This window comes from Cebus imitator, unplaced genomic scaffold, assembly GCF_001604975.1.
Source record: "Cebus imitator isolate Cc_AM_T3 unplaced genomic scaffold, Cebus_imitator-1.0 Scaffold79, whole genome shotgun sequence".
NCBI classification, from domain to species: Eukaryota; Metazoa; Chordata; class Mammalia; order Primates; family Cebidae; genus Cebus; species Cebus imitator.
Genome location: NW_016107394.1, coordinates 4426378 through 4451221, shown reverse-complemented (window position 1 = coordinate 4451221; position 24844 = coordinate 4426378). Strand labels below are relative to the sequence as shown.

Sequence of the window (24844 nt, the reverse complement as noted above, 5' to 3'; positions counted from 1 at the left end):
CAGCATTGGACAGATTTCCTAGACAGGAAAATCAACAAAGAAACATCAGACTTAACCTGAACTACAGAATTGACCTAATAGTTACTTAGAGAACGTTTCATCCAATGGTTCCAGAATACACATTCTTCTTTTCAGCACATGGATCATTCTCAAGGATAGACCATATGTTGGGTCAAAAAACAAGTCTTATAACATTCAAACAAACAAACAAACAAATAATATCAAGCATCTTCTCTTACCACAATGTAATAAAACTAGAAATCAATAACAAAAGGAATTTTGGAAAGTATTCAAAAACACAGGGAAATTAAATTACATGCTCCTGAATGACCAGTGAGTCAATGAAGAAATGATGAACTGAAAAATTTCTTGAAACAAATGACAGTGGAAACACAACATGCAAAACCTATGGGATACAGCAAAAGCAGTACTAAGAGGGAAGTTTATAGCGAGCACCCACACAAAAAAGAAGAAAAACTGCAAATAACCTAGTTTTTGTCATCAGTGTTTTAGTTTTTAGTGCAGAGGTCTTGAACATATTTCATTAAATTTATCCCTACATATTTAATGTTCTTGACACTATTATAAATGGCATTTTAAGTGTTAATTTTATAATTACTTATTGCTGGTATATGAAAGAATTGGATCTTGTATACTGACCTCATCTCCTGTCACTTTACTAAGTTCACATATTACCCCTGGTAGATTTGTGGTGTTGTTTTGTAGATTAAGTTTTTTTAATGTACATGATGGTGTTCTTTGAAAATAAAGAGTTTTATGCCTTCCTTTACAATCTGTATGACTTTTACTTTTCTTGTCTTATTGCATTTGCTGAAATCTCCAGTCACATAGTGTCACCTTAACTGATGATACCAGACATCATTGCCTGGCTCCCAAACTTAGAAAGTTTCAATATTTCATCAAAAATTATGATATATGGTATTTAGTGTTTTGCAGATTCTACTTAGCAGGTTGAGGATGTTTTCTTCTATTCCTAGTTTTTTAAAAGTTTTTTTTTTTTTTTTGGTCAAATTCTATGCATGCTTGAAAAGAACAAGTATTCTGCAGATATTGTTGTGTTCTGTAAATATCAATTAGGTCAAGTTGATTGATAAGTTTTTCAAATCTTGCATATAATTTTATTTTCCCCTAGTATGTGTTACACATTCCTGTTTCTCTGCATATTTCATAGTATTTATTGAAAACTGAATATTTTAAATAATATATTCTAGCAATTATGAAATCTGACATTTCCCATCATCTAGGGATTGTTTTTGCTTGTTTGTTAGTAACTTGCCTAGACTAAACCTGCGGAGTCTGTGGTGCGGGACAACTGATGTCTTTTGTTTGTTTCATTTTTGTTCTTAAATTCTTGTCTTTATTTTTAAGCCTTGCTGCAAGGGCTTACACTCATGTCAGCATTGCTTAGTGGTCAGCCAATGACTGATCAGAGGTTGTGTTCAAATACTTTGAGCCAGTAAGACTTCTAACTTCCACAATGTCACACATCTACGTGTGGTTTGGGAAATGAATAAAAATTCAGGAGGTTCACAAGTTTGCCCAGCATTTCCTTTCTGTTGGGCACTTTCACATTTCCTCTACCTGTGTGCATGGCCTCAAGTTCTACCAGGAATATGTGGCAGCTTACCAAGGCTGATTATGGCTCTCATTCCCAATATTTCCCTGGTCCCTTGCTTGCTCCAACCAGGACCTCAACTTCAGGCTAGCTGAATTGTTGGTCTTGTTTTTTTGTTAGTTTGTCACTGAGACTGCTATTCTTTCAATACCCCTGGGCATGCAGTTTTTCAAATTCTGTTCCAAATCAAGCGTTCCCACAGCAAAACTGCAGGTTTACGTGATTTGTCTTTCATTGTAGAACAATTACTGTGGTGACTAAGCTGGAGGGGAGCAGAGAAGAGGTGGGTTGGAAGCAGCCCCAGGCTACAACACCAGATTCCCATTATTTCTACCTGAGGGCAGTAGTTTTTCATGAATAAATGCTTCTCAATTTGTTGTAAGCCTTTAATCAATTTGTTTTTAACAATTTTGTCCAGTTTATTTTTCTTTTTAAAGAGGATTTTCTGAGCTTCTTACTCTGTCATTCCAGAAGTCCTGCCTCATCATCCTATATTCCCCTAAATTACAGATTTATCTATTTGTTTTTAGTTCCATCAGTTTTATTTCATGTTATTAAGTGTGTGCACATTTACGAGTATTATATCTTCTTGATTAATTCCCTTATTATGTCTCTTTACATCTGGTAATACTCCTTGTTCTGAAGTCCACTTCATGTGATATTAATACAGCAACTCTAGGTTTCTTATGATTTGTGTATGTACTTTTAACCTATCTGCATCTTTATGTTTAACATGCTTTCTTGTAAACAGCATGATATAGTTTGGATGTTATCCCCTCAAAACCTCATATTGAAATGTGATCCCTCATCTTGGAGGTGGGAGCTGGTGGGAGGTGTTTGAGTCATGGTGGGGGAATCACTCATGGTTTGGTGCTGTCCTCCCAATAGTGAGTCCTAATGAGATCTGGTTAAGTAAAAGCGTGTGGCACTACCCCTCCCCTTCTCTCTCTTGTTCCTCCTCCGGCCATGTGATATGCCTGTTCCTGCTTTACTTTCTGCCATGAGTAAAAGCTCCCTGAGGCCTCCCAGAAGCTAAGGTGATGCTGTAGCTGTGCTTTTATAGCCTGCAGAACTGTGAGCCAATTAAACCACTTTCCTTGTAAATTACTCAGTCTTAGGTATTTCGTTACAGCAAGGCAAGAACAGACTAGCACACAGCATATTTGTAACTATTTGTAAAAAAAAAAAAATCTAGCCTGATAATTTCTGCCTTAATTGTTCATTCCATTTATATTTAATGTTGATATGGTCACGTCTGATGTCTTTTTATTGCTTTCTATTTGTCCCATCTATTATTTGTCCTTTTTTCCTTCTTTTCTAACATTCATTGGTTTGTAATTTTAGTATTCCATTTCATCTCCATTACTGGCTTATTATTAACTATACTTCTGAGTTACATTGTTGTTTTCAGTGGTTGCTCTCAGATTTAGAACATGCATATTTAACTTATAACAGTAAAATTATTTTATTAATTTCAAAATAATATACCACTTCAAGTATAGCACAAGAAGAGTATACTGTACTTCCATACTCCCTCCTCCCATCCTTTATGCTAGTTTTGTCAAATATCTTATTTCTACTTATGTTATAGACCACAGTGTGTGTGTGTGTGCGCGCGTATGTGTGTGTGTATCTCAGGTATTTGAAATACAACTTTATTGTTTCTAAATGAATGGGAATGGCAGTAACAAACAGGATTTCACCACTGAATATTATGATGTGAAATATAAGATTGGTGCAAAAGTAAGTGCAGTTTTTGCCAAAGTATTGCAAAAACTGCAATAACTTTTGTACCAACTTAATATATATGAAACTCCAGAAAGAAACAACCAAAACAACTACATATTCAGGTCCAAAAATTGAAGGTTTTTTTTTTTAGATGGAGTCTTGCTCTGTCGTTCAGGCTGTAGTACAGTGGCACAATCTCAGCTCATGGCATTCTCCGCCACCCAGGTTTAAGCAATTCCTCTGCCTCAGCCTCCTGAGTAGCTGGGACTACAGGCACGCGCCACCATGGCCGGCTAATTTTTTTGTATTTTAGTAGAGATGGGGTTTCACCATGTTGGCCAGGATAGTCTCGATCTCCTGACCTCGTGATCTGCCCGCCTCAGCCTCCCAAAGTGCTGGGATTACAGGCGTAAGCCACCACGCCCGGCCAAAGGTATGTTTGAAGTCCATTCATCTCATTCAGCACCCCAAAGACAAAGCAAATATTTTGCTTAGCTACATAATAACATGGCAAACACACCATGCCACTGACAGCACAGCATAGGTCCCTATAAAACTGGACTTCTAATACTGGGCTCCAGCTTTCATTTTCTCACAGATCTTCATTCTCATCTGGGAGAGCAGCTATCTGAACAACCTGTAAATCATGCTATATTCTGCTGCCAAAGCTTGGTCCATGACCTCTGGTGGGGCAATGGCAAGCATGGCAACAAACTCCAAGTTAGAATCTCCAATTAGTTTTCTAGCAAGCCAGAAGAAGGGCTTTTCAAAGTTAGAGTTACTGTTAGCAGAAATGTCACAATGCTGAAGATTCTTCCTTTACTAGAATACAATAGTTTGCCTTCACTCTCCTGTCCTTAATATCTATATTGTGTGCCTCTGGGAATTTCCTGCCTCCCTTGGGCACTATCTCTATAGCGTCAACTTCTTCCTCAATTCAAATTGCCAAAGCCTGGTTGTGTTTCCCGTCTCTAAATGAACAAAATAAGTAGATTAGAAAGTAAGCTCTATTCAGTTTTGCTTAGAGTTGGTCTCAATTACTTGAAGCACTGAGAAAGTCAATGTCATATAGTGATGATAAGCAACCTTTGGGAAGGCAAATTGGCAGTATGTATGAAAAATTTCTTAAAATTTATATCCTTTGACATAGTAATTCTATTCCTAACAATCTATACTAACAATAATCTAAAATGGGCATCAAAGATATGGTTGCAGTTATCCAAAATGCAAGCATAATGTTCTGGAGGAATTTGTTTCTAACACACCTGCTTAAAAGTTGCTTATGAAACATTCAATTTGCAGATGAGAGCTGTTATTACAAGGTGTTTAGGTCTAAAATTTAGCCATCTAGAGTATATGAAGGGGAAAAAAACCCTCTCAACTTCGTAATGTGATATAGTATTGAGAGGAGTAGACTAAAATTTTAGAGATCAAGTTCTACCACTGACTTGCCTGTGGTCTTGGTAAGTTACCTATCATTCCTGGAGCCTATTTCCTCAACTACAAAATGGAGGTACTATCTGCTTTATCTACCTCTGACAGCCATGTAAGGTGGGGTCCAGCCTTCCCCTTTGTATGTGCTAGTAAAGCCTTTGTAATGATAGGAAATATTCTCAATGACTTCCCATTGTCTTTAAATATGACAAAATCCTTACCATAGCCCACAAGATTCTGAACTATCTGGCCCAGCCTCCCTCTCTAGCCTCATCTTGACCATGACCTCCCTGATGGTCACCATGCTCCAGCCACATGCCCACCTTGGACCTTCACAAACGCTCTTTCCTCTCCCTGAAATACTGTAGCACCTTTGCCTGGTCAACTCCTACTTATCTGTAAAGTCTGAGCTTAAACGTCACTTTCACCAAGAAATCCCTGACAACCCCCAACATGGCTCTCCTATGAGGTTTTTCTCCTAGAGCTCTGTACAGATCCTTTTGTAAGGCTCATCACAATGGTCATTACGTAATTGTTCATGTGATTATTTATTGTGTTGTCTCTTTTCAAAACTCCATGAGGGGAGGTTCTGTAGAAGAGGGAGTTTAATCATTCATTCATTCATTCAATAAATATTTTCTAAGAGCTTACTCTGTCCTAGGCACTGTCTTAGGTATTGGAGATAGAATGATGGACTAGACAGTCCCTGACTTCGTAGAACTTATATTGTGGTGGAGGAGATAGCCAATAAGAAGATAAACAAATAGATATACAATTAGCAGAGAAAGTGATAAGTGCTATGAAGAGGTGCTCTGTAGACAGAAAGCACATAACCAGCAAGCACTCAAACCCGTGCTTCTGCTTCCAAGTGCAGGGCTCTTTCCACTACACCATGCTGTCTGCCCGAAGTAAACAAACAAAACCATAATTTATGAGGCTCCCTCAGCTGCCTGTGTGTGCACTTGGTGGGGTAAAACCCTCATGCTGTCCATGAAGAAGAGCCAACATCATCAGAAGCAGCAGCTGACTGGCTCGCCTGCTAAAGCAGGTGTCATGGCACTAGCCAGCCAGGCCTCTGCTGCCTTGAAACTTCACATCTGGCACCCAAAGAGAGAGTGTGTGTTTAAATAAGACAGCTATTGAATGAGTGGACTGAGGAGGGCTGGAGTTGGCTGGTCTTGGGGAATGATGCAAACCACAAGGGGACAGTGCTCAGAAGGTGAACAGAGAAAACAGATGGGCTCAAACTGCAGGCGTGACTATAGCCCAAGCACCCCATACATCATTGGGAGAGGCTTCTTTGCTGCTAAAGATCTGTTTGTTTTTTCATTAATAACAGCATTCTCTGATGTCTGTATTTGGGGAAATAGAATGCACACTCAGACCACTGGCTTTCCTCTAAACTACTTCAAGTAGAAATATGTTTGAAACAAGGGTGTGTATAGCACATAGAATGACACAGCCCACCTGAAAGGAAGGGGTGCTGGTGGGGCAAAGGGGAGTCAGGAATTTGACTTCCCTTTGTGTGACTCCCCAAGGACACACACTAAAACACTGGGTCCATTAGCCCTCCCTCCTCACTTTGTGAGAACCTCAGTTTTGACAGTGTGTTGTGTTTTTCACAAAGTGGGCACTCCAATAAAGGTTAGTTGGCAAAAAAATTAACAAAGTATGACAACTAATTTTTCTCACACAGGCAAAGTTAAAGCCCAAAGCATTACTCTGAAATAATAATAGCATTTGCTGACCAACAATTATAAACTGGTCACTTTACATTTATTATCTCTAATCGTCATGATAACCTTGAGGTAGACACATGCTTCATCTTACAGATGAGCAGACTGAGGCTCAGAGAAATTTGGTGACTTTCTGGAGTCACACTGATAGTAAAAGGGCATGAGCTCCAGTTTGTCTGGCTCTAAAGTCCAAGGACTTTATACAACACCAAAAAGTGACCCAGTCTGCTCTCCAACTGCAGCCAGAATACACTTCCCAAAATATAAATCTCCTCTGCCTCTTTAAAATAAATAGAGATGGGGTTTCACCATGTTGGCCAGGCTGGTCTTGAACTCCTGGCCTCCCTCAAGTGATCTGCCTGCCTTGGTCTCCCAAAGCGCTGAGATTACAGGCATGAGCCACCACACATGGCCAAAAAGCAACTTGTCTCTTGCTGCTCTGCTGCTTCTAAAGTGTAGAGAACAGGAAGATACATAACACATATCATGAACTATGCACAATTCTAAGATAAAAGTGGGGGTTTCGTGCAGGAGCTTCAGGCTAGGTGTATTTTAGGGGTGAGCTTTGGAGTTCACAGTAACACTGCTAGAGAAGAATCAAATCATTGGTACATTCTCAAGAATAATGGTCATTCAATGTCTAATATGAATGTCCATTATGATATACAAGAATGTTTACTACACTTCACACAACTGAAAAAAACTCTTACACTAAGAATGGATGACAATAAGATACTCTGTCTGCCTCTCAAATCCCAGCTCTACCATGTACTAGCTGGACAGCCTCTCTAGCACTGAATTTCCTAATTCATAAATTGGGCTGATACCTATACCTCACAAAGTTGTTAAGGATCAAATGATATAAAGTATATAAAAGCATCTGGCATAGATCAGGGGTATAATAAGATTTAGGATGAATTTAGTTTATCAGTCTAGGGCTATGGGTCATTTTGGCCCAAAGAATTCCAGGGAGATACAGTCAGTTCCAGGTCTGAATCAGTGTGTGTATGTGCGTCAGAGAATGGCCTACATGAATCCTTAGTGGAACCGTAGAACCAATCCCATCTCCATGGTTTAACTAGGACCATGGCTCAGGCAAGAGCCAGAGAATTTCCAAGCATGAGACAACCTAGCAAAAGACTAATCATTCCACATTTGAAGTCACTCCTAATAGTCTCCTCTCCTGAGTTTCCAAGGGGATCAAAGGAGTTATCTGCCTCAAATGGAACTAGATCTAACTTCAAATTATTTTCCTTTGCTTGCTCTAACTCAAGATACAGGTTCAATTTGGTTCTTACTTATGATCTACTTTATACCAGTAAATCTTCAGGGTACTAAAACTGATTTTTCTAATGTGCAAATCTGACATGTTAAAATTCAGTGGCTTTCTATTGCTTATAGTGCAAGGTCTAAACTACTTAGCATAGGCCTCTGTGAGCTGGCCTCTGCCTACTTATATGGCCTCATAACCAACCATTCCGCCTCTCACTAAACCACTTATCACTCTCTAAACAGTCTGTGCTTTCTCACGTCCATGCCTTTGTATGTTCTGTTCCTTCTGCCTGGAATGCCCTTCTCACTTTCCATCTGGCAAACTTCTATTTTTCTCAAGACCTGTTTAAGCACTTCCTCCTCTGTGAATCTTCCCTTAATCCCTCAGGCAGCCACAGACAACCTTTTCCTGGGTCCACACTGACTTATGGTCACATACCTCCTTTACACAGGAGGAGGGACATGGTATCACAGTCAGAATACAGGCTTCAAGTCAGAAAGACTAGAGTTCAAATTGTGGCCCTCTCTCCAGGCCAGCTGGAGCACCTAGCAGAGGGAAGAAAGCCTTCATCTCCAGCCTAATGTGGAGTCCACTGGTGTGGGTTTCCTTATGTGGAGACAGAAGCTGAGGACTGTAGCCAAAAGACACAGACTCATTGGCAAGATCATGCCTACCTGAGAAAGACAAGTTTATTTTATTATTTTTTTCTTTTTTTTTTGTCATCTAGACTCAGATGTGAAAGATAATTTTAAAGGTATAATTCATTTGCTCCTTATGATCTACCTGAAGGGAAGCTGACATCCACGCAGGTTTGCTAATCACAAGCGTTCAAATATACTAGTTTCTCTAACTTTTCATTATAAATTATTAAACAGAGACATGTCTCACCTTTGCCACTTATTGGGTAAATCATTTAAACTCCCTGAGCCTTCCTGTCTTCATGTGTAAATAAAGTGTTGTGAGTATTAGAGAAAGTGTATTTAAATATCTAGCAAAAATTTTGGCCCATGGTAAGCACTCTTACAAATATTACTATAATAAAATTATAGCATATTTGTCTTTCTCTCTCCTCACTAGACAGTAAATTTATCAAGGGCAAGACATTCATCTTTGTCTAGAGGTAAAAAAAAAAAAAAGAAAGAAATTCATTTTTGTATCCTCATTATTTAATGCATCAGTGCTGGGCACACCATAAACTTTTAGTCAAAATCTGTGAAATGTACAAATATGTACAATTTTTTTTTTGCCTTCCCAACACATGGTCAGTCCCAGAAAGGCAGAGAACTTGTCATGTACTTTTCTTGAATCCACAGTAGCCATCAAAGTTGCTGGGCAAATAAGTTGGCATTTAAGGATGCAAGCCACACTTGTAAATGGACCAATATATTCTTCTTAGGGGTTGCTATACTGTGGGAAAGTCACATGATGCAGAATCTGAAGATGCAAAGTCTCAAGACCTAGGTTCTAGCCCTGGTTCATTTCCTTACCGTGAGATGCTGGCCATACTAGCTTGACTCCCTGGGCTTGTTTTCTGCAAAATGAGGGAGAGAAAGACCTTGCAGGTTATCATAAGGATGAAGTAAGAGAAAGTAAAGCACCACATAAATACATGTAGAATACAATTAAGAGGGACAAGGAAACACTCCTATCAGGTTTTAAGGTTTGCAGGAAAATGGTTCTTCCCTCTGTACATCCAATTCCAGGATCGAATTTTAAAAAGTACTATGCCAGGAGTCCCCAGCCCCCAGGCTGCAGACTGGTACTGGTCTGTGGCCTGTTAGAAACCTAGCTGCACAGCAGGAGGTGAGCAGCAGGCAAGCAAACAGCATTATTGCCAGAGTTCCACCTCCTGTCAGATCAACTGCAGTATTAGATTCTATGGGAACACAAGCCCTGTTGTGAACTCCAAGGATCTAGGTTGCGCACTCCTTATGAGAATCTAAGTAATGTCTGATGATCTGAGGTGAAACACTTTCATCCCGAAACCATCTCTGCTATTTGGCCGTGGAAAAATTGTCTTCCATGAAACCAGTCCCCGGTGCCAAAAAAGGTTGGGGACCACTGAACTATAGCATCATTCATTATGCTATATTTATGTAATCATCACGTACCTTATAAGCTTGACACGAAGTATCATAGGAAAACAAAGTCTTGATATTCAAAATGTAGAACACCACCCTGGCCTAACCTACTTGCAAGCGCCCCAGGACCACTTTTCAACCTATGAACCTGCAGCATGGCTTAAATAGGGCACAAATGCCAAAAGTCTTCTTGATTTACTTACAAAGGTTAAGTCAGAGGCAAAGCTAAGAACTGGACAAACTTTTTCAAGGAAAACAATGTTTTTGACTTAAACTGAAACCAATTAAATAGATTGCTTAGGTCAGTATGCTCTATTTAGAAGTTTCCAAGTGATCTAAAATTAATCAGAAAACTTAATTTTATTCCAACCTCTCCTTAAATTCTTCTTAACATTTATTAGCCTACTAATCTAACTTTGTAATTTAGTAAGTATAGTATACTGAACATAATTGAATCTTTGTTTATAGATTCAAGACCACTTGGCAGGGATGCTGTAGAGAAGATGCAGACATTAGATGAGTGGTTGATTTAGATAAAATTTAAGATGGCCTTCAAATTTGACAATCTGGGATCAGAGCAACTAGCTGTACTTTCACTTATGAAAATGAACATCAGGCTGGGCGTGGTGGCTTACACCTGTAATCCTAGCACTTTGGGAGGCTAAGGCAGGCAGATCATCTGAGGTCAAGAGTTGGAGACCAGTCTGGCCAACATGGTGAAACCCCATCTCTACTAAAAATACAAAAATTAGCCAGTTGTGGTGACGTGTGCCTGTAATCCTAGCAACTCGGGAGGCTGAGGCAGGAGAATCACATGAACCTGGAAATCAGAGGTTGCAGTGAGCCAAGATCGCACCACTGCACTCCAGCCTGGGTGACAGAGTGAGACTGTCTCCAAAAAAAAAAAAAAAAAAAAATCAATCATCACTGGACAGTATGGAAATGTGAACTAATATATAGCCAACAGGCAATACGGCACAGTGGTTAAGACTGTAGGTAATGAAGCCAAATTGTGAAGCCAAATGTGCAAAATGGGAATAAAAGTACCTATCTCACAGGGCTGCTATAAGGATTAAAAGAGGTAAATGTGAGTTACTCTGTTTTGCATAAGTTTAATATGTGTCAAAATACTGGTGACTTCCCATGCATTATTTCATTAAACCCCTAAAACAACCCTTTAAGGTAGGTGGGTAGCTCATTTTTAAAGCTGAGGAAACTGAAGTTCAGAGAGGATGCATACCTCACTTAAAGTCAGTGCCTCAGACAGGGTTTGCATCCAGTGCCCTCTGCCTCCCAAGCCTGTGTTGTTTCCATCACGGCATCCTGCCTCCCTAGTAGGTCAAAATTGTTGAGTGTGTATCAAACTAAGTGAAGCCTATGCTGACTTTTTATTGTATAAACTGCCTTTTGAAGTAATCCCCGGTAACTGCTTGCTTTCTCATCAATACTCTCATGCTTAAAGCACAACAGAAATAATTCCATTAACTAAAGATTCACTAAATCATGGTTCACTTATACCATGAATGTATAAGTGACAAGTGAAGTTCAAATAGCTAAATAACATCCAGTAAAATGGTGAGCCTACCTTAGCCTGTTTCTTTCCTCATTTTTTTTTTTGCATAGGATTATAACATTTTGCCCATTATGATTATTCTAATTCTTTCCTGAATTATTACCTCCCTTGTCTATCACTCATCTAAGCATTGTCTCAAATGCTAAATGCTATTTAGTATGTTTGTCTTGTCACTCCAAAATGGTAACTTCTGGGCTCTTACAATCCCCAAAGTATCTTATCCAGGACTAAACATGACTAGCTTCCAATAACTGCTTTATGCTTTGGATCTGACTGATTCCAAACAGACACTAAACAAAGTAGTTTTTCCATTCTTCAAGAGCAGTTCAGTAAAAGACATGCCATGAAGAGCCTTGAGAAAGCCTAAAACACCAAAAGAAAGAAGCTGAAGAACTAGCCATGAAGAACTCTGAGTATTAAAAAAGAAGGTAGGGGGAGCCAAGGTGAAACCTCAAGAAACATGGAGTATGGAAAGAGAAAATGAGAAAAATTAAGGGGAGTGGGTGTTCAGAAAACAGGATTTGAAGGAGAAGGGGAATTGTAGAGTTAAGGTGGATTCTGATCCAGTAGAAAAATATTGGATCAGAAGCCTTACCAAGTTTCTCTGGCTAAAGAGCCTGGGTGGCAATCTGTGGGTGGTCCGCACTTAACAACACAAAAAACTGGACACAGATACAAGTGGAGAGAAGTGTCATGCAGCAGGGAGTGGTAAGAGTCAATCCTAAATGCAGTCATTTGGGTACAATGTGCCCTTCAGAGAGGGCATGGTGACAGCATGGGCTAATTTACAGAGCTGCCAGGGCAATAACTCAGAAAGCAATACTGCCTTCTCACAACAGAACGAGGCAGCCCCAGAATGTTTCATGGTGGTAAAAGCTGTATTACAGCATATTGAAATCCTGGAACCAATGAAAGGAGACAAGTTTACCAAAACGAGTCTTGACACAGAGTACATTTCTGGCAAATACATTATTAGGCACTCATTCTACTCATGTCCTGGAGAAACTATTTAGTTTCCTTATATGGCCCTTCTCTTCAGCTCTCTCCTGTATAATAACTAATGTCTTCTTAAAGAAACAAAGATAGAAAAGGAATAGAGAACTGTTTCACTCGTTTACCAGACCCCTCTGCCCCCAAACTCCCTCAGTTTTTTTCCAGGGAGGTGAGTGAAGGCTCATCACTTAGAGTGTGAAAGAAGAAATACCAGCTTTTGAAATCACTTAAAAAAATTGATTCTGCTACAGAAATCTATGTTGACAGGAGAAGACAAGGGAGATGCTGCCATTGTCTATGCTGACTGCCAGAATTAAGCAGCCTTGTTTTAACCATGATGGTTTTCTTTAATCCGGCTAGAATTTTAAGATACAACGTGCATATGCAAGGGTAGAAATACTATCATGGATACAAAATCAAAGTGAATACTGGCTGTCACTCTTAACTGAGAACCAATTCCTAATGTTACTCCTCTTCTCAAATTCCTTCAGTTGGCCCCCATTATCTACAAATCAAATCCAAACTGCTTAGCAAGACCCCAGTTTTATTTCTCAATACATTTCCCTCCCTATTCTCAAATTCTACAGTCCACCTCTCCCAAAAACCATGCTCCTCTGCCTGGAAAATCGTTTCCATTCTTCTTCGCTTGGTGAAATCCCGCTCACCATTCAAAGAACTGCCTGCTTTCCTCTCTTCCAGGAGGACTGCCTTGATACCTACTTATCCTCCTATCAACTCTTGGAGGACCCTGTACCTATCTGTCACTGCATTCACATACGGAACTGTCATTTCATTTTACTGGCTTTCCCTTCTACTAAACTGTGAGGATCAAGTGTCAAATTCTATGGTTTCTATTATATCCTCTAGTGCCCAAATCAGGGGCTTGACACATAGTAGATAAACCATAAATGAATAGTAAATATAGCCATCCATAACTCTTTCGTTTTTTTTTTGAGAGGGAGTTTCGCTCTTGTTACCCAGGCTGGAGTGCAATGGCGCGATCTCGGCTCACCGCAACCTCCGCCTCCTGGGTTCAGGCAATTCTCCTGCCTCAGCCTCCCGAGTAGCTGGGACTACAGGCGTGCGCCACCATGCCCAGCTAATTTTTGTAGTTTTAGTAGAGACGGGGTTTCACCATGTTGACCAGGATGGTCTCGATCTCTTGACCTCGTGATCCACCCGCCTCGGCCTCCCAAAGTGCTGGGATTACAAGCGTGAGCCACTGCGCCCGGCCTAACTCTTTCAACAGGAAAATACTCTCTTTAAATCTTTCATGAAATAGGACAACTATCTTCCCCTTTTTACCACATGTACAGCCAGAATGACTTTGAAGAGCATACCACGTGGGTCATACAACTAAAAGTTGCTAGCTTACATCACTTATGACATCAGAAAGGAAGCCCCCATTTGTAGAGCACCTATGTGACTGCCATCAGGTACTGAATTCATGCTACATACACTTGACTTTAGTCTTGACAACCCTTGGTAACTCATTTTAGTTTTGATACAGAACCTGAGGCTCTGAAATTTGCCCAAGGTCATACGGCTAGCAAGTGATGAAGCCAAACTAATACAATGTGCTAGATTTTCTTCTAAATGAACTAAAAAATGAGGTTGGCTGAAACTAAGATTTCCCCAGGGCTGAAAAATGATGAAGGCAGCAAATAGCTTGTTCATCTCAGACTATGGGTATGCAGTTTTAACAATATAAACTGAAAAGCAGCCTTCTTCCCATTCAGAGTTCAAATAACTGCAACACTGTTACCAACTGTCAAATAACAGACTCATCAGATACTCAGTTTGAAGCACTGTTTTAAAACAACTTCTCAAATTTATTTAACTCCTGTGGATAACATGGTATTGTATAAAAAGAAAAAAAAACCCACCACTCAATACATGGAACTCCAACCAGCACCAGAATTTTCCAATTCAAATTTAGTTTTAGTCAAGACCCCAGCATAATAACTAAAAAAAAAAAAAAAAAAAAAAAAATTTGATCGTTGCTTTTCTTTTAATTTTCCATTCCTATTTAGACAAACGGCCAGAGGCAATGACAAAAATTACTGTTTAAAGGGGATTTCTCTCCAGAAGTTTTTGTAAAGGTTTAAGTCCAGGCTTTCCATCCTCCCCATCCTTTTTCATTTTAAAAAGAAAGAGTTTTGGAGTATGTTAGCCTTTACTCAGCTTGCTATACAAAGCCCCTGCTTTAGTTCTAGACATAATGCTAGAACTCATCTCCCAAACTTCTGGTCTTAATCAAGTTCATGCTTGGTTGCTAAGGAAGCTCATGTTAATCCCAAAGTCAGCACAATCCCAACCTTAAAGCAGAGACAGCTGATTGCATGACTTATGACATACACCAGCCTGACGAGGAAGGAGCTGGTCAGACACCTCTTGTCTGCTACGTGAGACACATCAGCAGTGGAGCCTGACCCCTTCCACACAGCTCACTGTGCAAGATCACCAGCACACCACCGCAATCCACTGAGCTCACTACCTGTACAGCCATAATGGAAGTCACTTGAAGATTATCATTGGATAGATGATTTCCCATAAGTAACTAATAAAAATGTTTTCTTTGCTGTTTAGACCTATTAACAATTCAGTCCATCTCCTCTTGGGGAGCCTGTAATTTAAAGCAAACAGTGGAGCTAAAAATACAAAGGAGCAACATCCATGTATAATGTATGCCTTATCTTCCTCGGTAACTTCCTAGAAAAGTGCTGGTTCTGAGTAACCTGTTTTCTTCAGGAGGAGAAATTTTATGTAAACGTAGTACACTGTATATAGGAAGGGATTTCTCTATTTAGTCTTTGTCTCATTGTATGAGTTTCACTCTCTAGGTATTGAAAGTGAGGGAGAGGGGACCAACAAACCACAAAGAGCAGCATAAAGCACACCCCGTGTGAGCAGCACAGCAGCTCCTCCAACATCGTCAATGCTGACTCAAGGTAATTTCTGGTGGAGTAGAACATATCATTAAATTTCTATTTGTGTTCTGCCTGAGGCTTTTCCCTAACCACTAATTTTGAGTGAAGGTCCCAGAGAGCTTTTGCAAAAGGGACAGAACACAAGCCATGTCCTGGTCTGTAGCCAGGTGTCCGTGTACTGCATAATGGAGGAAGAGGATTACAGCAAGATTTTCGCTTCAGCCTTTGGTCCAACCAAGACTTAAAAGACTTACAGAGAACAGCTTCAGGAGGTTAAGGGACAGAAGTGTGGTACTGGAGGAAGACAGGAGGGGTAAACACATCCAGTAAAATTTAAGGATAAGAAACACCCACACCAATTCTCAGAATACGGAGGAACAAGAAAGAATCGTTCCTGTGCCATATGCAGACCAGGGCATAGGGTGAGTGGGGCACAGTGGATTAGCCACTAAATGGCTTCAGTGAGGATTCTGAAACCCGTTCCAGTATAATTTTGGAGTAAATCCTTCTCCTGGACAGGTCAAAGATTGTGCTTTTTAAATGTCATTAGAAGGTAACAGCTTTTTGCCTCCTGCTTCCAGATGATTTCCCTTTGGTTAAAAACCAGAAATAGTATAAACCTCACAGGATGAAAGAACAGTCTTTTGATACAGGTGAGGTGGAGATCTAGATGAACTTACATAGTAAGTGAGGAGTACACTTCTTGGTCTTCTCCCTTGACCACTCCAAGTCTCTGATCTACCAGAGATGGCAGTTTATTTCCTCTGGAAGAAGCCAGTAATGGACACCTGTCTGTTGGCTTTGCCCAGAGCAGCAGTCCCTTTCTTGGGGCCCTTTCGTTCCTCTTTGGGCTCTTTTTTCACAGTCGTGGCAGGGGGTCTGTGTACTGAGGATGTCTTCATCTTAAGCTCCTCTTCACTATCTGTGCAGGATTCACTCTCGTAGACTTTTTCAGTCACTGGTAGGATAAGAAAAAAATGGAACATGGGTGGGATTGAATCATTTACTCTAACAAGAAAATGGAATGTCTTGCTAACCCCACATTTCAGACTCTGATCAAGGCAAGTATGATTACTTAGGACTGAATCTTTCTCCCACTGGGAGGTCAGCTCTAGACTGAGGTAAGTATGTGGAATCCTGAGCTCAGGCAGCCTCTGTTTAATACTTAGAATTAACTAACATACACTTTTCTCCCTCACTGCTATGTCCCAAGCCTTTAATAACCCTTTATCAGTTAATTGCCTAAATCCTTTATTTGGGTCCTGCCTTATGCTAGCTAACTTCCTGAACTCTATTATCAGAATTGTCTATTATCAGAAGTGTTTGAGATAACTTACTTCTAACTCCATGCTTTGACTAGCTTCGTAAGTCTCATCTCTCTGACCTACAATGCCTATCTACTCCTACTGCTGGTCTTAAACCTCTGGTCTATCTGCCTGACTCCCTTCTGTCTAGTCAAGCTCACCATGGACCCTCCTGTCTAGCTCTATCCTGATGCCACCCACTCTCTGCATATCCTAAGTACAGAGAATTGAAGATCACTTACTCAGCTGTTCGGTTCCTAGTTCCTAATGGCTGCAAATTAACCCAAGATTTAGTAGTAGTCTATATCATGAAGGTTAACTATCTCAAGCAAACTCTATCAGATGATACACTTCTTAGTTTTAAGGAATGACAGTGATAAAATGAGAAACAAAGTTGCCAGTTTTCTTACTCTCTATCAGCCAAAGGCATAATTTGCCTTTCCCCTTCTATTAAAACTCATTGAACCATTCCCAAGGAAAACCTGGAAAAGAACTATACCAGTAAGCAGTCATTATGAGGAAGCCCTGAAGGGCACAGACAGAGAGTGGCTTCCAGCCATGATGTCACAAAACCAAGGGGGGTCTACTTCACACTACTGCAACATATACACCAACCATAAGAAACAGCACACCACCTTTCTGTAATTTTAGAGAGCTGTGGCAGCTGTATAACCAATGTCATCTAAATTCTTTCTCAGCCTTCCTGGTTGCAGCAAGTGATAGAGAAATACTGAAGGAAAAGATCTCATTCTCAGCTGAAAAGAGTAACCTAATATGCATAATAAATGCTCAAATGATTAAAGGTTTTTTTTTTTCCATTAAAGAACAATGATAGTCTCAAGCTCTTATTGATAATTCTTTCTAATAAAATATATCAGTCACATTGTTATAGAGGCATAAACTTTGGAAATTAATTTTATCTATGTCCTAATAACCTACTCTGCTACTTAGATATCATCTCAAACTTTAGTGTGCATCAGAACCACCTGGAGGGCTTGTTAAAACACAAATTGCCAGATTCTGCTTCCCAAGTTTCAGATTCAGCAGGTCTGGGGTGGGACCTGAGAATCTGCTTCTCTAACATGCTCCTAGATAATGCTGATACTGCTGGTCTGGGACCACACTCTAGGAATTAATGTTCTTTCCTTCTCTGTTTTAAATGTTCAAGTGCAATTGCCACTGGAGTATTCCTTCACTGTTATCCAGCTAATCCCATTAAGACTGCTAATCAACAGTCCCTTCCCAGAGAGTTCCGGGAATTTGTCTTTAATTTTGTAAGAGCCCAGAATTCACTTTGATGCTCACTTAGAGGCTAAAAAACACTGATGAACTTTAGATATATAGTAAGTATTCTGAAAGGCCTTACTACTCAAACTGTACTCCACACACCAGAGGCATCAGAATCTCCCATGAGCTTATTAGGAATGCTCTCTCAGTTCCCACTCCTGGCCTACTGATGCAGAATTTCAATTTTAGCAAGATCTTCAAGTAATCCTCATAGTTGGCAAAGTTTGAAAAATGTTGCTCTGACATACTTAGAGAATTCCCATGGCATACCTATTCATTCAACAATTAGATCTCAAAACACCACATCCAACTCACATGCATCTTCAAAAGCATGTAACTGAATTAATGGGACAAAATTACAAGCTGTTATTTGTTGAATATCTTCAATAAATTATCTTCAATTAGAAAAGTCTGAAGAGCCATCTACAGATAAAGAAAGGAAATGACTTTCTACTAGTTGGTGGTATAAGACTTTGCTCCTTCATAAGCTATATTCTGTATTCAAATAGCAGCATGTCTACAACATTACACTTCAGCATCAATTAGCTCATTATTTCATTACTTATTAATGAAACCACTGGCTGTCTCATTGCCAATTTTGTGTAATACATTGCTTGGGGGAGTTAAAAAAACAGGGCGGCACCAACAAAATTCCTTTAGCAGCATATTCAGTATACTGTAAGAGCTAAAAGAAATATTTCTATATGCAAAGCTATAGCTACCTCAAACCCCAGCACAAAGGAGGTTTCCATTAAAAATATAGGTCCTTTATTTTAGCTGAACGACATGCCACTCTTCTGGGTTGCCATTAAAAAAAACCCCAAAACCTGGTTTTCATGGGTAACATCAGATTTCTTTTATATTTAACTGCTTTGCTCTTAGAAACCCACCCTCTTGTCCAGGAGTCTACTGCAAACTTATCTCAGGGGCTCAACTCCCCAGTCTCTGCTGCAAACTCACAAAGAGGGAAAGATGAGCTTTCTAAACTTACAGAACAAATCTGATCCAGCACGGGACAGGGCAAGCCCCCTATGCTGATACATTTAGAACAGTCTGAGTAGAAAGGAAAGCAGAACTCCTTTGTTGGTAACCAAAGCCAAGATTCATTAGGTTCAACTTGGACTAAAAACCTTAAAAAAAAAAAAAAAAAAAAAAAGTGCAGTGTGAGCACAGTTTTCACTGCTGCATCCAAGGCTCTTAACAGCCCTGTCTGGAGACAGGAGTGCAAAAAAGTCCACATCCCACACCTGGCCAAAACTTGAGTACTATGTTTTAAACAAAGCAGTAAATAATTACCCACAAATTCCCAATGAACTCTCAAAAAGATATCTGACTTTTTTCTTTTAGGGCAGAAAGAAGAGAAAAAAAAATGGCACCAATGCTTTTGTCGTCTTAAATTTAAAAAATGTACTGTTGAATTAAGAAATTCAACAGTAAATACATATATTACCACCCATGGCCGAACCAAAAGGCTTGCCATTTTTTGAAAAATGGCAACTATTAAAAGATTGAAAGCCAAAAAAAAAAAAAAAAAAAAAAAAAAAAAAAAAAAAAAAAAAAAAAAAAAAAAAAAAAGAAAGAAAGAAAAGGAAAAAAAAAAACCCATTCAAAGTCCAGAATTCACAGGTTCACAAGAAATCTGGCACTGAAAAGACAGAATTCCCACATGTAGAGAATTCTGCTCCCTAATCACATACTACAATTAAAATGGCAGAGACCTTTTCAGAGGACTGGGAGGTGGGGAATAGTGGGACAGGGAAAACAGCCTTAAAACACTAGTTTTAAGAATCAGGAAAAGTTGATTCTTCAGAGCCAATCTTTTAAAAACAGAAATCTGAACTAGAAAAAAAAAATTGAGAACGGGGAAAATAACTTTCTCTGAAGAGCCAACCTGTGGCAGGTGCCACAAAAGGCAAAATGACAACCATGGGCTATCCAACTAACAAAGGTAAGAGCCTAAACCCACAACTCTTTTCAAACACGAAAGCACAGTACCAGGATCTGAGCATCCCATGGAACCTCAAGTGCTAAATCTTAAAAGCTCCACAGAAGTCTGGTTTGATTACGGAAAGGGTAGAAGCAGCTAAAACATGGCTGAAAAATCAGCCAATGACTCAAAGTCTGAACTCTAATTCCTCCCTAAGCCTTCAAAACAAGCACATGCTTTTACCTAACATGGCTTACAAATAGGAAACATAAAGGAAGCAGTCTGGATGAGTCATACCCTTCTGAAGAACAAATGGAACCAAATACCAAAGATGACTCTTGATACAGTCTAATCATCTGTAGCTTCTTTTCCACTGTTCAAATTTATAAAAACAAACATTCTTTAAAAAAAAAAAAAAAAAAACTTCTCAACCTCTATGATATCTTCAGTCTGTACTATGGTTTCCATCTTGAAAATGTTTTTAGATATATTTATGCCACCTGACTCTTCATAACAATCCCACATATAGGCAAAACGGATATTCCACAGATAAGAAACCCCTCAACAGAGACAACATAACTTTTAGCCAAGATCTCAGTGCTTATTTTTATAGTGTATGACCTAAACAAGAACCAAGGTGTTCTGACTTATACTATGCTACTACTCAAAGTGTGTGCCATAGACAAATAATATTAGCACCACTTGGTGATGATTGACATGTACATTAAAGTTTGAGATGTACCTGTTCTATAAGGGATTGTGGTGCCTCTATGGTAATAAGAGATTCTATCTCTGGATTTGGAGCCAAATATTTGTCTTACCTATGCAGGCTTCCTCATCCACGTAAGTTTTAGATTTTAGTACACGTTTTCGTTTTCTTTTGTTTTCTCCACTTGAGCTCTAAAAGATCAGAGGATACAGTGTTAAGCTGACCAATTACATTATACAGAAAAATAACAGAAGCTTTTAAATCTATACTAATCATCGTCCAATATTCTATTATGATAAAAAGTTGAAAGAGAAACATTACATTAGTTTTAGAGAACGAACCCCATTACACAGACAAGTTATGTATACACAGGCTTGATATATCATTAATAAGAAGGAAAGTAACATGCTGAAGAAAGAAAGAACTATGTTCTGTTCATTCAGTCAACAAACCTTTGTTGGGTAGAGAAGGCAAAATGGTTAAAAAGTCGGATAGGATAAGGACATTAGTGGAGGAGAGAGAGAAGGAAAGCAGACCACTGCAATACAATGTGGTAAGGGCTTCAATGGAGGGCTGAGGCAGATATTATGAGTGTATACAGCGACAGCCCCTAAACCGGACAGGGAGTTTCTGTGGTATATGCCCTTGCTGTAGACACCTGCTATATCAGTCTTCACATTTCTTTTTTCTTTTTCGTTTTTTAGAGACAGGATCTCCCTCTGTTGCCCAGGCTGGAGTGCTGAAGTGCAATCATAACTCACTGCAGCAGTCCAACTCATGGGCTCAGATGATCATCCTGCCTCAGCCTCCCAAGTAGCTGAAACTAAAAGGCATGCGCCCCACCATGCCCAGGTTTTTTTAAGACAGAGTCTCACTCTGCCACCTAGGCTGGAGTGTAGTGGCACGATCTTGGCTCACTGCAACTTCTGCCACCTGGGTTTAAGTAATTTTCCTGACTCAGCCTCCCAAGTAGCTTGGATTATAGATGCCAGCCACCATGCCTGGCTAATTTTTGTATGTTTAATAGAGATGTGGTTTCACCATGTTGGCCAGGCTGGTCTTGAACTCCTGACCTCAAGTGATCCACCTGCCTTGGCATCCCAAAGTGCTGGGATTACAGGGGTGAGCCACCACATGCCCGGATATTTTTAAAGTAGAGACAAGGTCTCTCTGTGTTGTCCAGGCCAGTCTCAAACTACTGGACTCAAGCATTCCTCCCACCTCAGCCTTCCAAAGTGCTTGGATTACAGGTGTAAGCCAACATGCTTGGCCAGCCTTGACATTTCAACATTACACCTAACTAATTTACTCTCAAAAGGTATTACTAATACCAACTTCCTTTTATCTCCACTGGTCTCTTTCATCCCATTTTCTCTTCAGCTAATGAGTAAATCAGTGTATGATTTAAACGACAGTCTTAACACAATGAATTAAGAAAAAGTAATAGCCACAAAGGAAAAAAAAAAGTCAGCACTTATTTTTTTCAACTTTTCATTATCTACACTAATGAATGTAGATAAGATGCAGCTGAAGAGTGTTCAAAGCTGTATTTCCCTACTGATTGCCAGTTTTCCCACGAGCCCTTTCCCAGAATTGCTTCTGAAGAGCAACAAATGTGTGTAAGTTGTTTGTTCCCCTCTTTTATGTATTGCTCTGATGGAGAGGGGATCTCTTTTTTGTACCATTCTAACAGGAGGTGTACAGCACAGCAGAGATGCTAAAGGTCATGAAAACAGAACAGCTCCCAGGTTCCACCTCTGCAATGTTCCTGAGACTATACCCTACAGCGTAATCTCCCTTCAGGTGAGAATGGAGGGAATGTCATTCTGTATAACCTGTAGGAGAGCAGAATGAGACAAGAGCCATCTACTGGCATTTGCGAAGTATACAGCAAGGGAACTGATTTAGCACAGTGGTTGCAGGTCCTTCGGACATAAAAGACACATGGATATGCAAGCATCCCAGTACAATTTTACCTTGACAGAAGGAGGTTCAGGCTCAGTCTTTGGCACTGGTTCAAGAGGTGGAGACGCAGAAGGAGGTGGGGATGGTGACTCAGCTTCATAAACCCCAGGAGAGTCAGGGAAGACTGAAATAATGAAACAGACTTAGATCAGAAAACTACAAGCACTATCTAGCATAATGCCTTCTCCACTGGTTCTCTAAATTTACATGTCCTGCAAAGGGCATTTTGCAAGCAGTAATTCCTGATAACAAATAACTTTGCAGTTATATAGCTTTCTTTAAAATATGTACTTTATTAATTTTATACAAATAAAATCAGAGAATCAAGAATTATTACAGCCAGAAGTATCTTAGCTAAATGTTTTCTTTCATAGCTAAGTCAAGTTATGAAGTTGGTTTATGAACATCCAATCATCATCTTCCATATGCCATGTATTTCACTTTATTCTTATAACTCTAAGAGACAGATTTTCTTACTTGCACATTAGAGTAAATACAGGTTCACAGAGGTTCCTAAACTTGCCAAGGTCACACAGCTTATAACTGAGACAGGAGGTTTTAAGCCTATGTCAATCCAATTCTACAGCCTTGCTATTCCAACTATACTATGCCACCTTATCATTCAGAACAAGACATTTTCTCTCAAGATTTAAGTGGAGATAATCCTCAGGTTATAACAAATGTTCCATGCCAGAGTCTTTCACTGTGACCTAAGGATTATTTTTAAACACCTGAGATGCTTGCTAGACTAAAAATTTCCAACTGATATTAAGAGTATAAACTTGGAGGTGGGGGAAATCATCTTTTAAATGATTATCATAATTAAAGCTCTAACAACTAGGACCTGCTTAATATTTTGCATGGAAACCATTTCTAGTGACGGCTCCACTGATAAGGCTTGTTCTGCTACACAGAGGTTAATAGGAAAAAACACTTTTAAGAAAAAAATACTGCTGTGGAAGCGGCATCACCCAAGAAATGAGCACCACCAGAGGGATCCCATCATTTCTCAACAATTGTAGAATTGGTGATCTTAATAAAGGGCCCATGAGAGGGGAAGTGAAAATCCTCAACTGACCTATTACTCAACCACCACAAAGAAAGTGCTGGTCAGGGGACTGGGTAGCGGCTTAGCCTCACCTGCTCCCTGAATCTCCTGGCTGTATTCAAATTCTTAACACAAGTCTTGGATCTGAAATTCTCCCAACTGATTAGGTCAGTGTTAAAAATTATGACAGTGAAGAGTTCAAGGCCAAATGACATAAAGAGGTGAAGTAGAACAAGAGCCAGAAAGAACAATAAATTATACACTTTAAGTATAAAATGGGCCCCCAAAACTTTATAAGCTCTGGGAAACAAGAGAGAGAAACATAAAAGGAAAGCAGTCCAGCTATTAGCGCAGCTCTGGGAGGCTAGAACATGATGGGAGCTCAGGCAAGAGAAAAGTCAAACCCCAGAAGCAAGCCCCCATTGTTCTGAAGGAACAGCTTTGAAGAAACCTGGGCCACAATGGTGGATGTGTTATACTGGAGGAGGAAAGTTTAGGCAGTGAGGAAGACAAAGGAATTTTGAGATTCACAGTAATAAACTGAGGTGTTCTTATTCTATTTCCAGTTCTGAAACCAGCTGACTTAACCAAAGAAAACAATCCTAGTGACACCATCTAAGATCCCTCTCACAGCACTGTGTATGCAAATGCTTATCTAGAGCCCCACTCAGGACTCTAAGCTCCAAAAAGGCAGAGACACCACGATTTCCCTGGCACCATGAACACAGAGTAAATATATACATATATAAACAACGGAAAACCACCACTTTCTGAACTAAATTTGGGATGAAGAATGTCCAGGTCAAGGAAGACAACATGTATCTCTCTCTTCCTTCCACACACTCCCTGAGAGAAACACTGTGATAATAAAGGAGTAAAATATTGTAACTACCCCAAACAGGGTAGAGAACAGTAGAGGAGTCAAAAGCCCTTAATGATTAAGGAATTTCAACAAATCCCTGGAAGATAGAAGGCAGATGGGAGAAAGTTGACAAAAGAAGCATCAGTTAAATTAGATGAGTCAGATAGTAGAGATTACTATCTGTTATAAAACTATTTTTATCTGACTTTTAAGATTGTAAATATCTATTACTTTGTTTAAACTTGCCCCCGTTCATGTACTAGAATATATGCCTGTCTGCCTTAGCCTTTACCAAGCCAAACATTCTGACTCAATACATTTTTACTGACAAAGAATGTTCGATGCACTGGTGTATTTT

At 39.6% G+C, this 24844-nt stretch overlaps 1 protein-coding gene across 2 annotated transcripts in view; it reads right to left on the bottom strand.

Moving 5' to 3' along the window:
• Positions 1–13939: 13939 nt before the first annotated feature.
• The window catches only part of POLD3 (DNA polymerase delta 3, accessory subunit), a 47961-nt gene continuing 37056 nt past the window's right edge, over positions 13940–24844 (bottom strand). For both annotated transcript variants that reach the window (XM_037740129.1, XM_017532986.2), the window contains 3 exons: positions 22588–22700; positions 20724–20802; positions 13940–16342 (listed from right to left, as the gene is read on the bottom strand). In XM_037740129.1, coding sequence (XP_037596057.1) covers positions 16140–16342; positions 20724–20802; positions 22588–22700 — 395 coding nt within the window. In that variant the 3' untranslated portion in view covers positions 13940–16139. The remainder of the gene's footprint in view (positions 16343–20723; positions 20803–22587; positions 22701–24844) is intronic.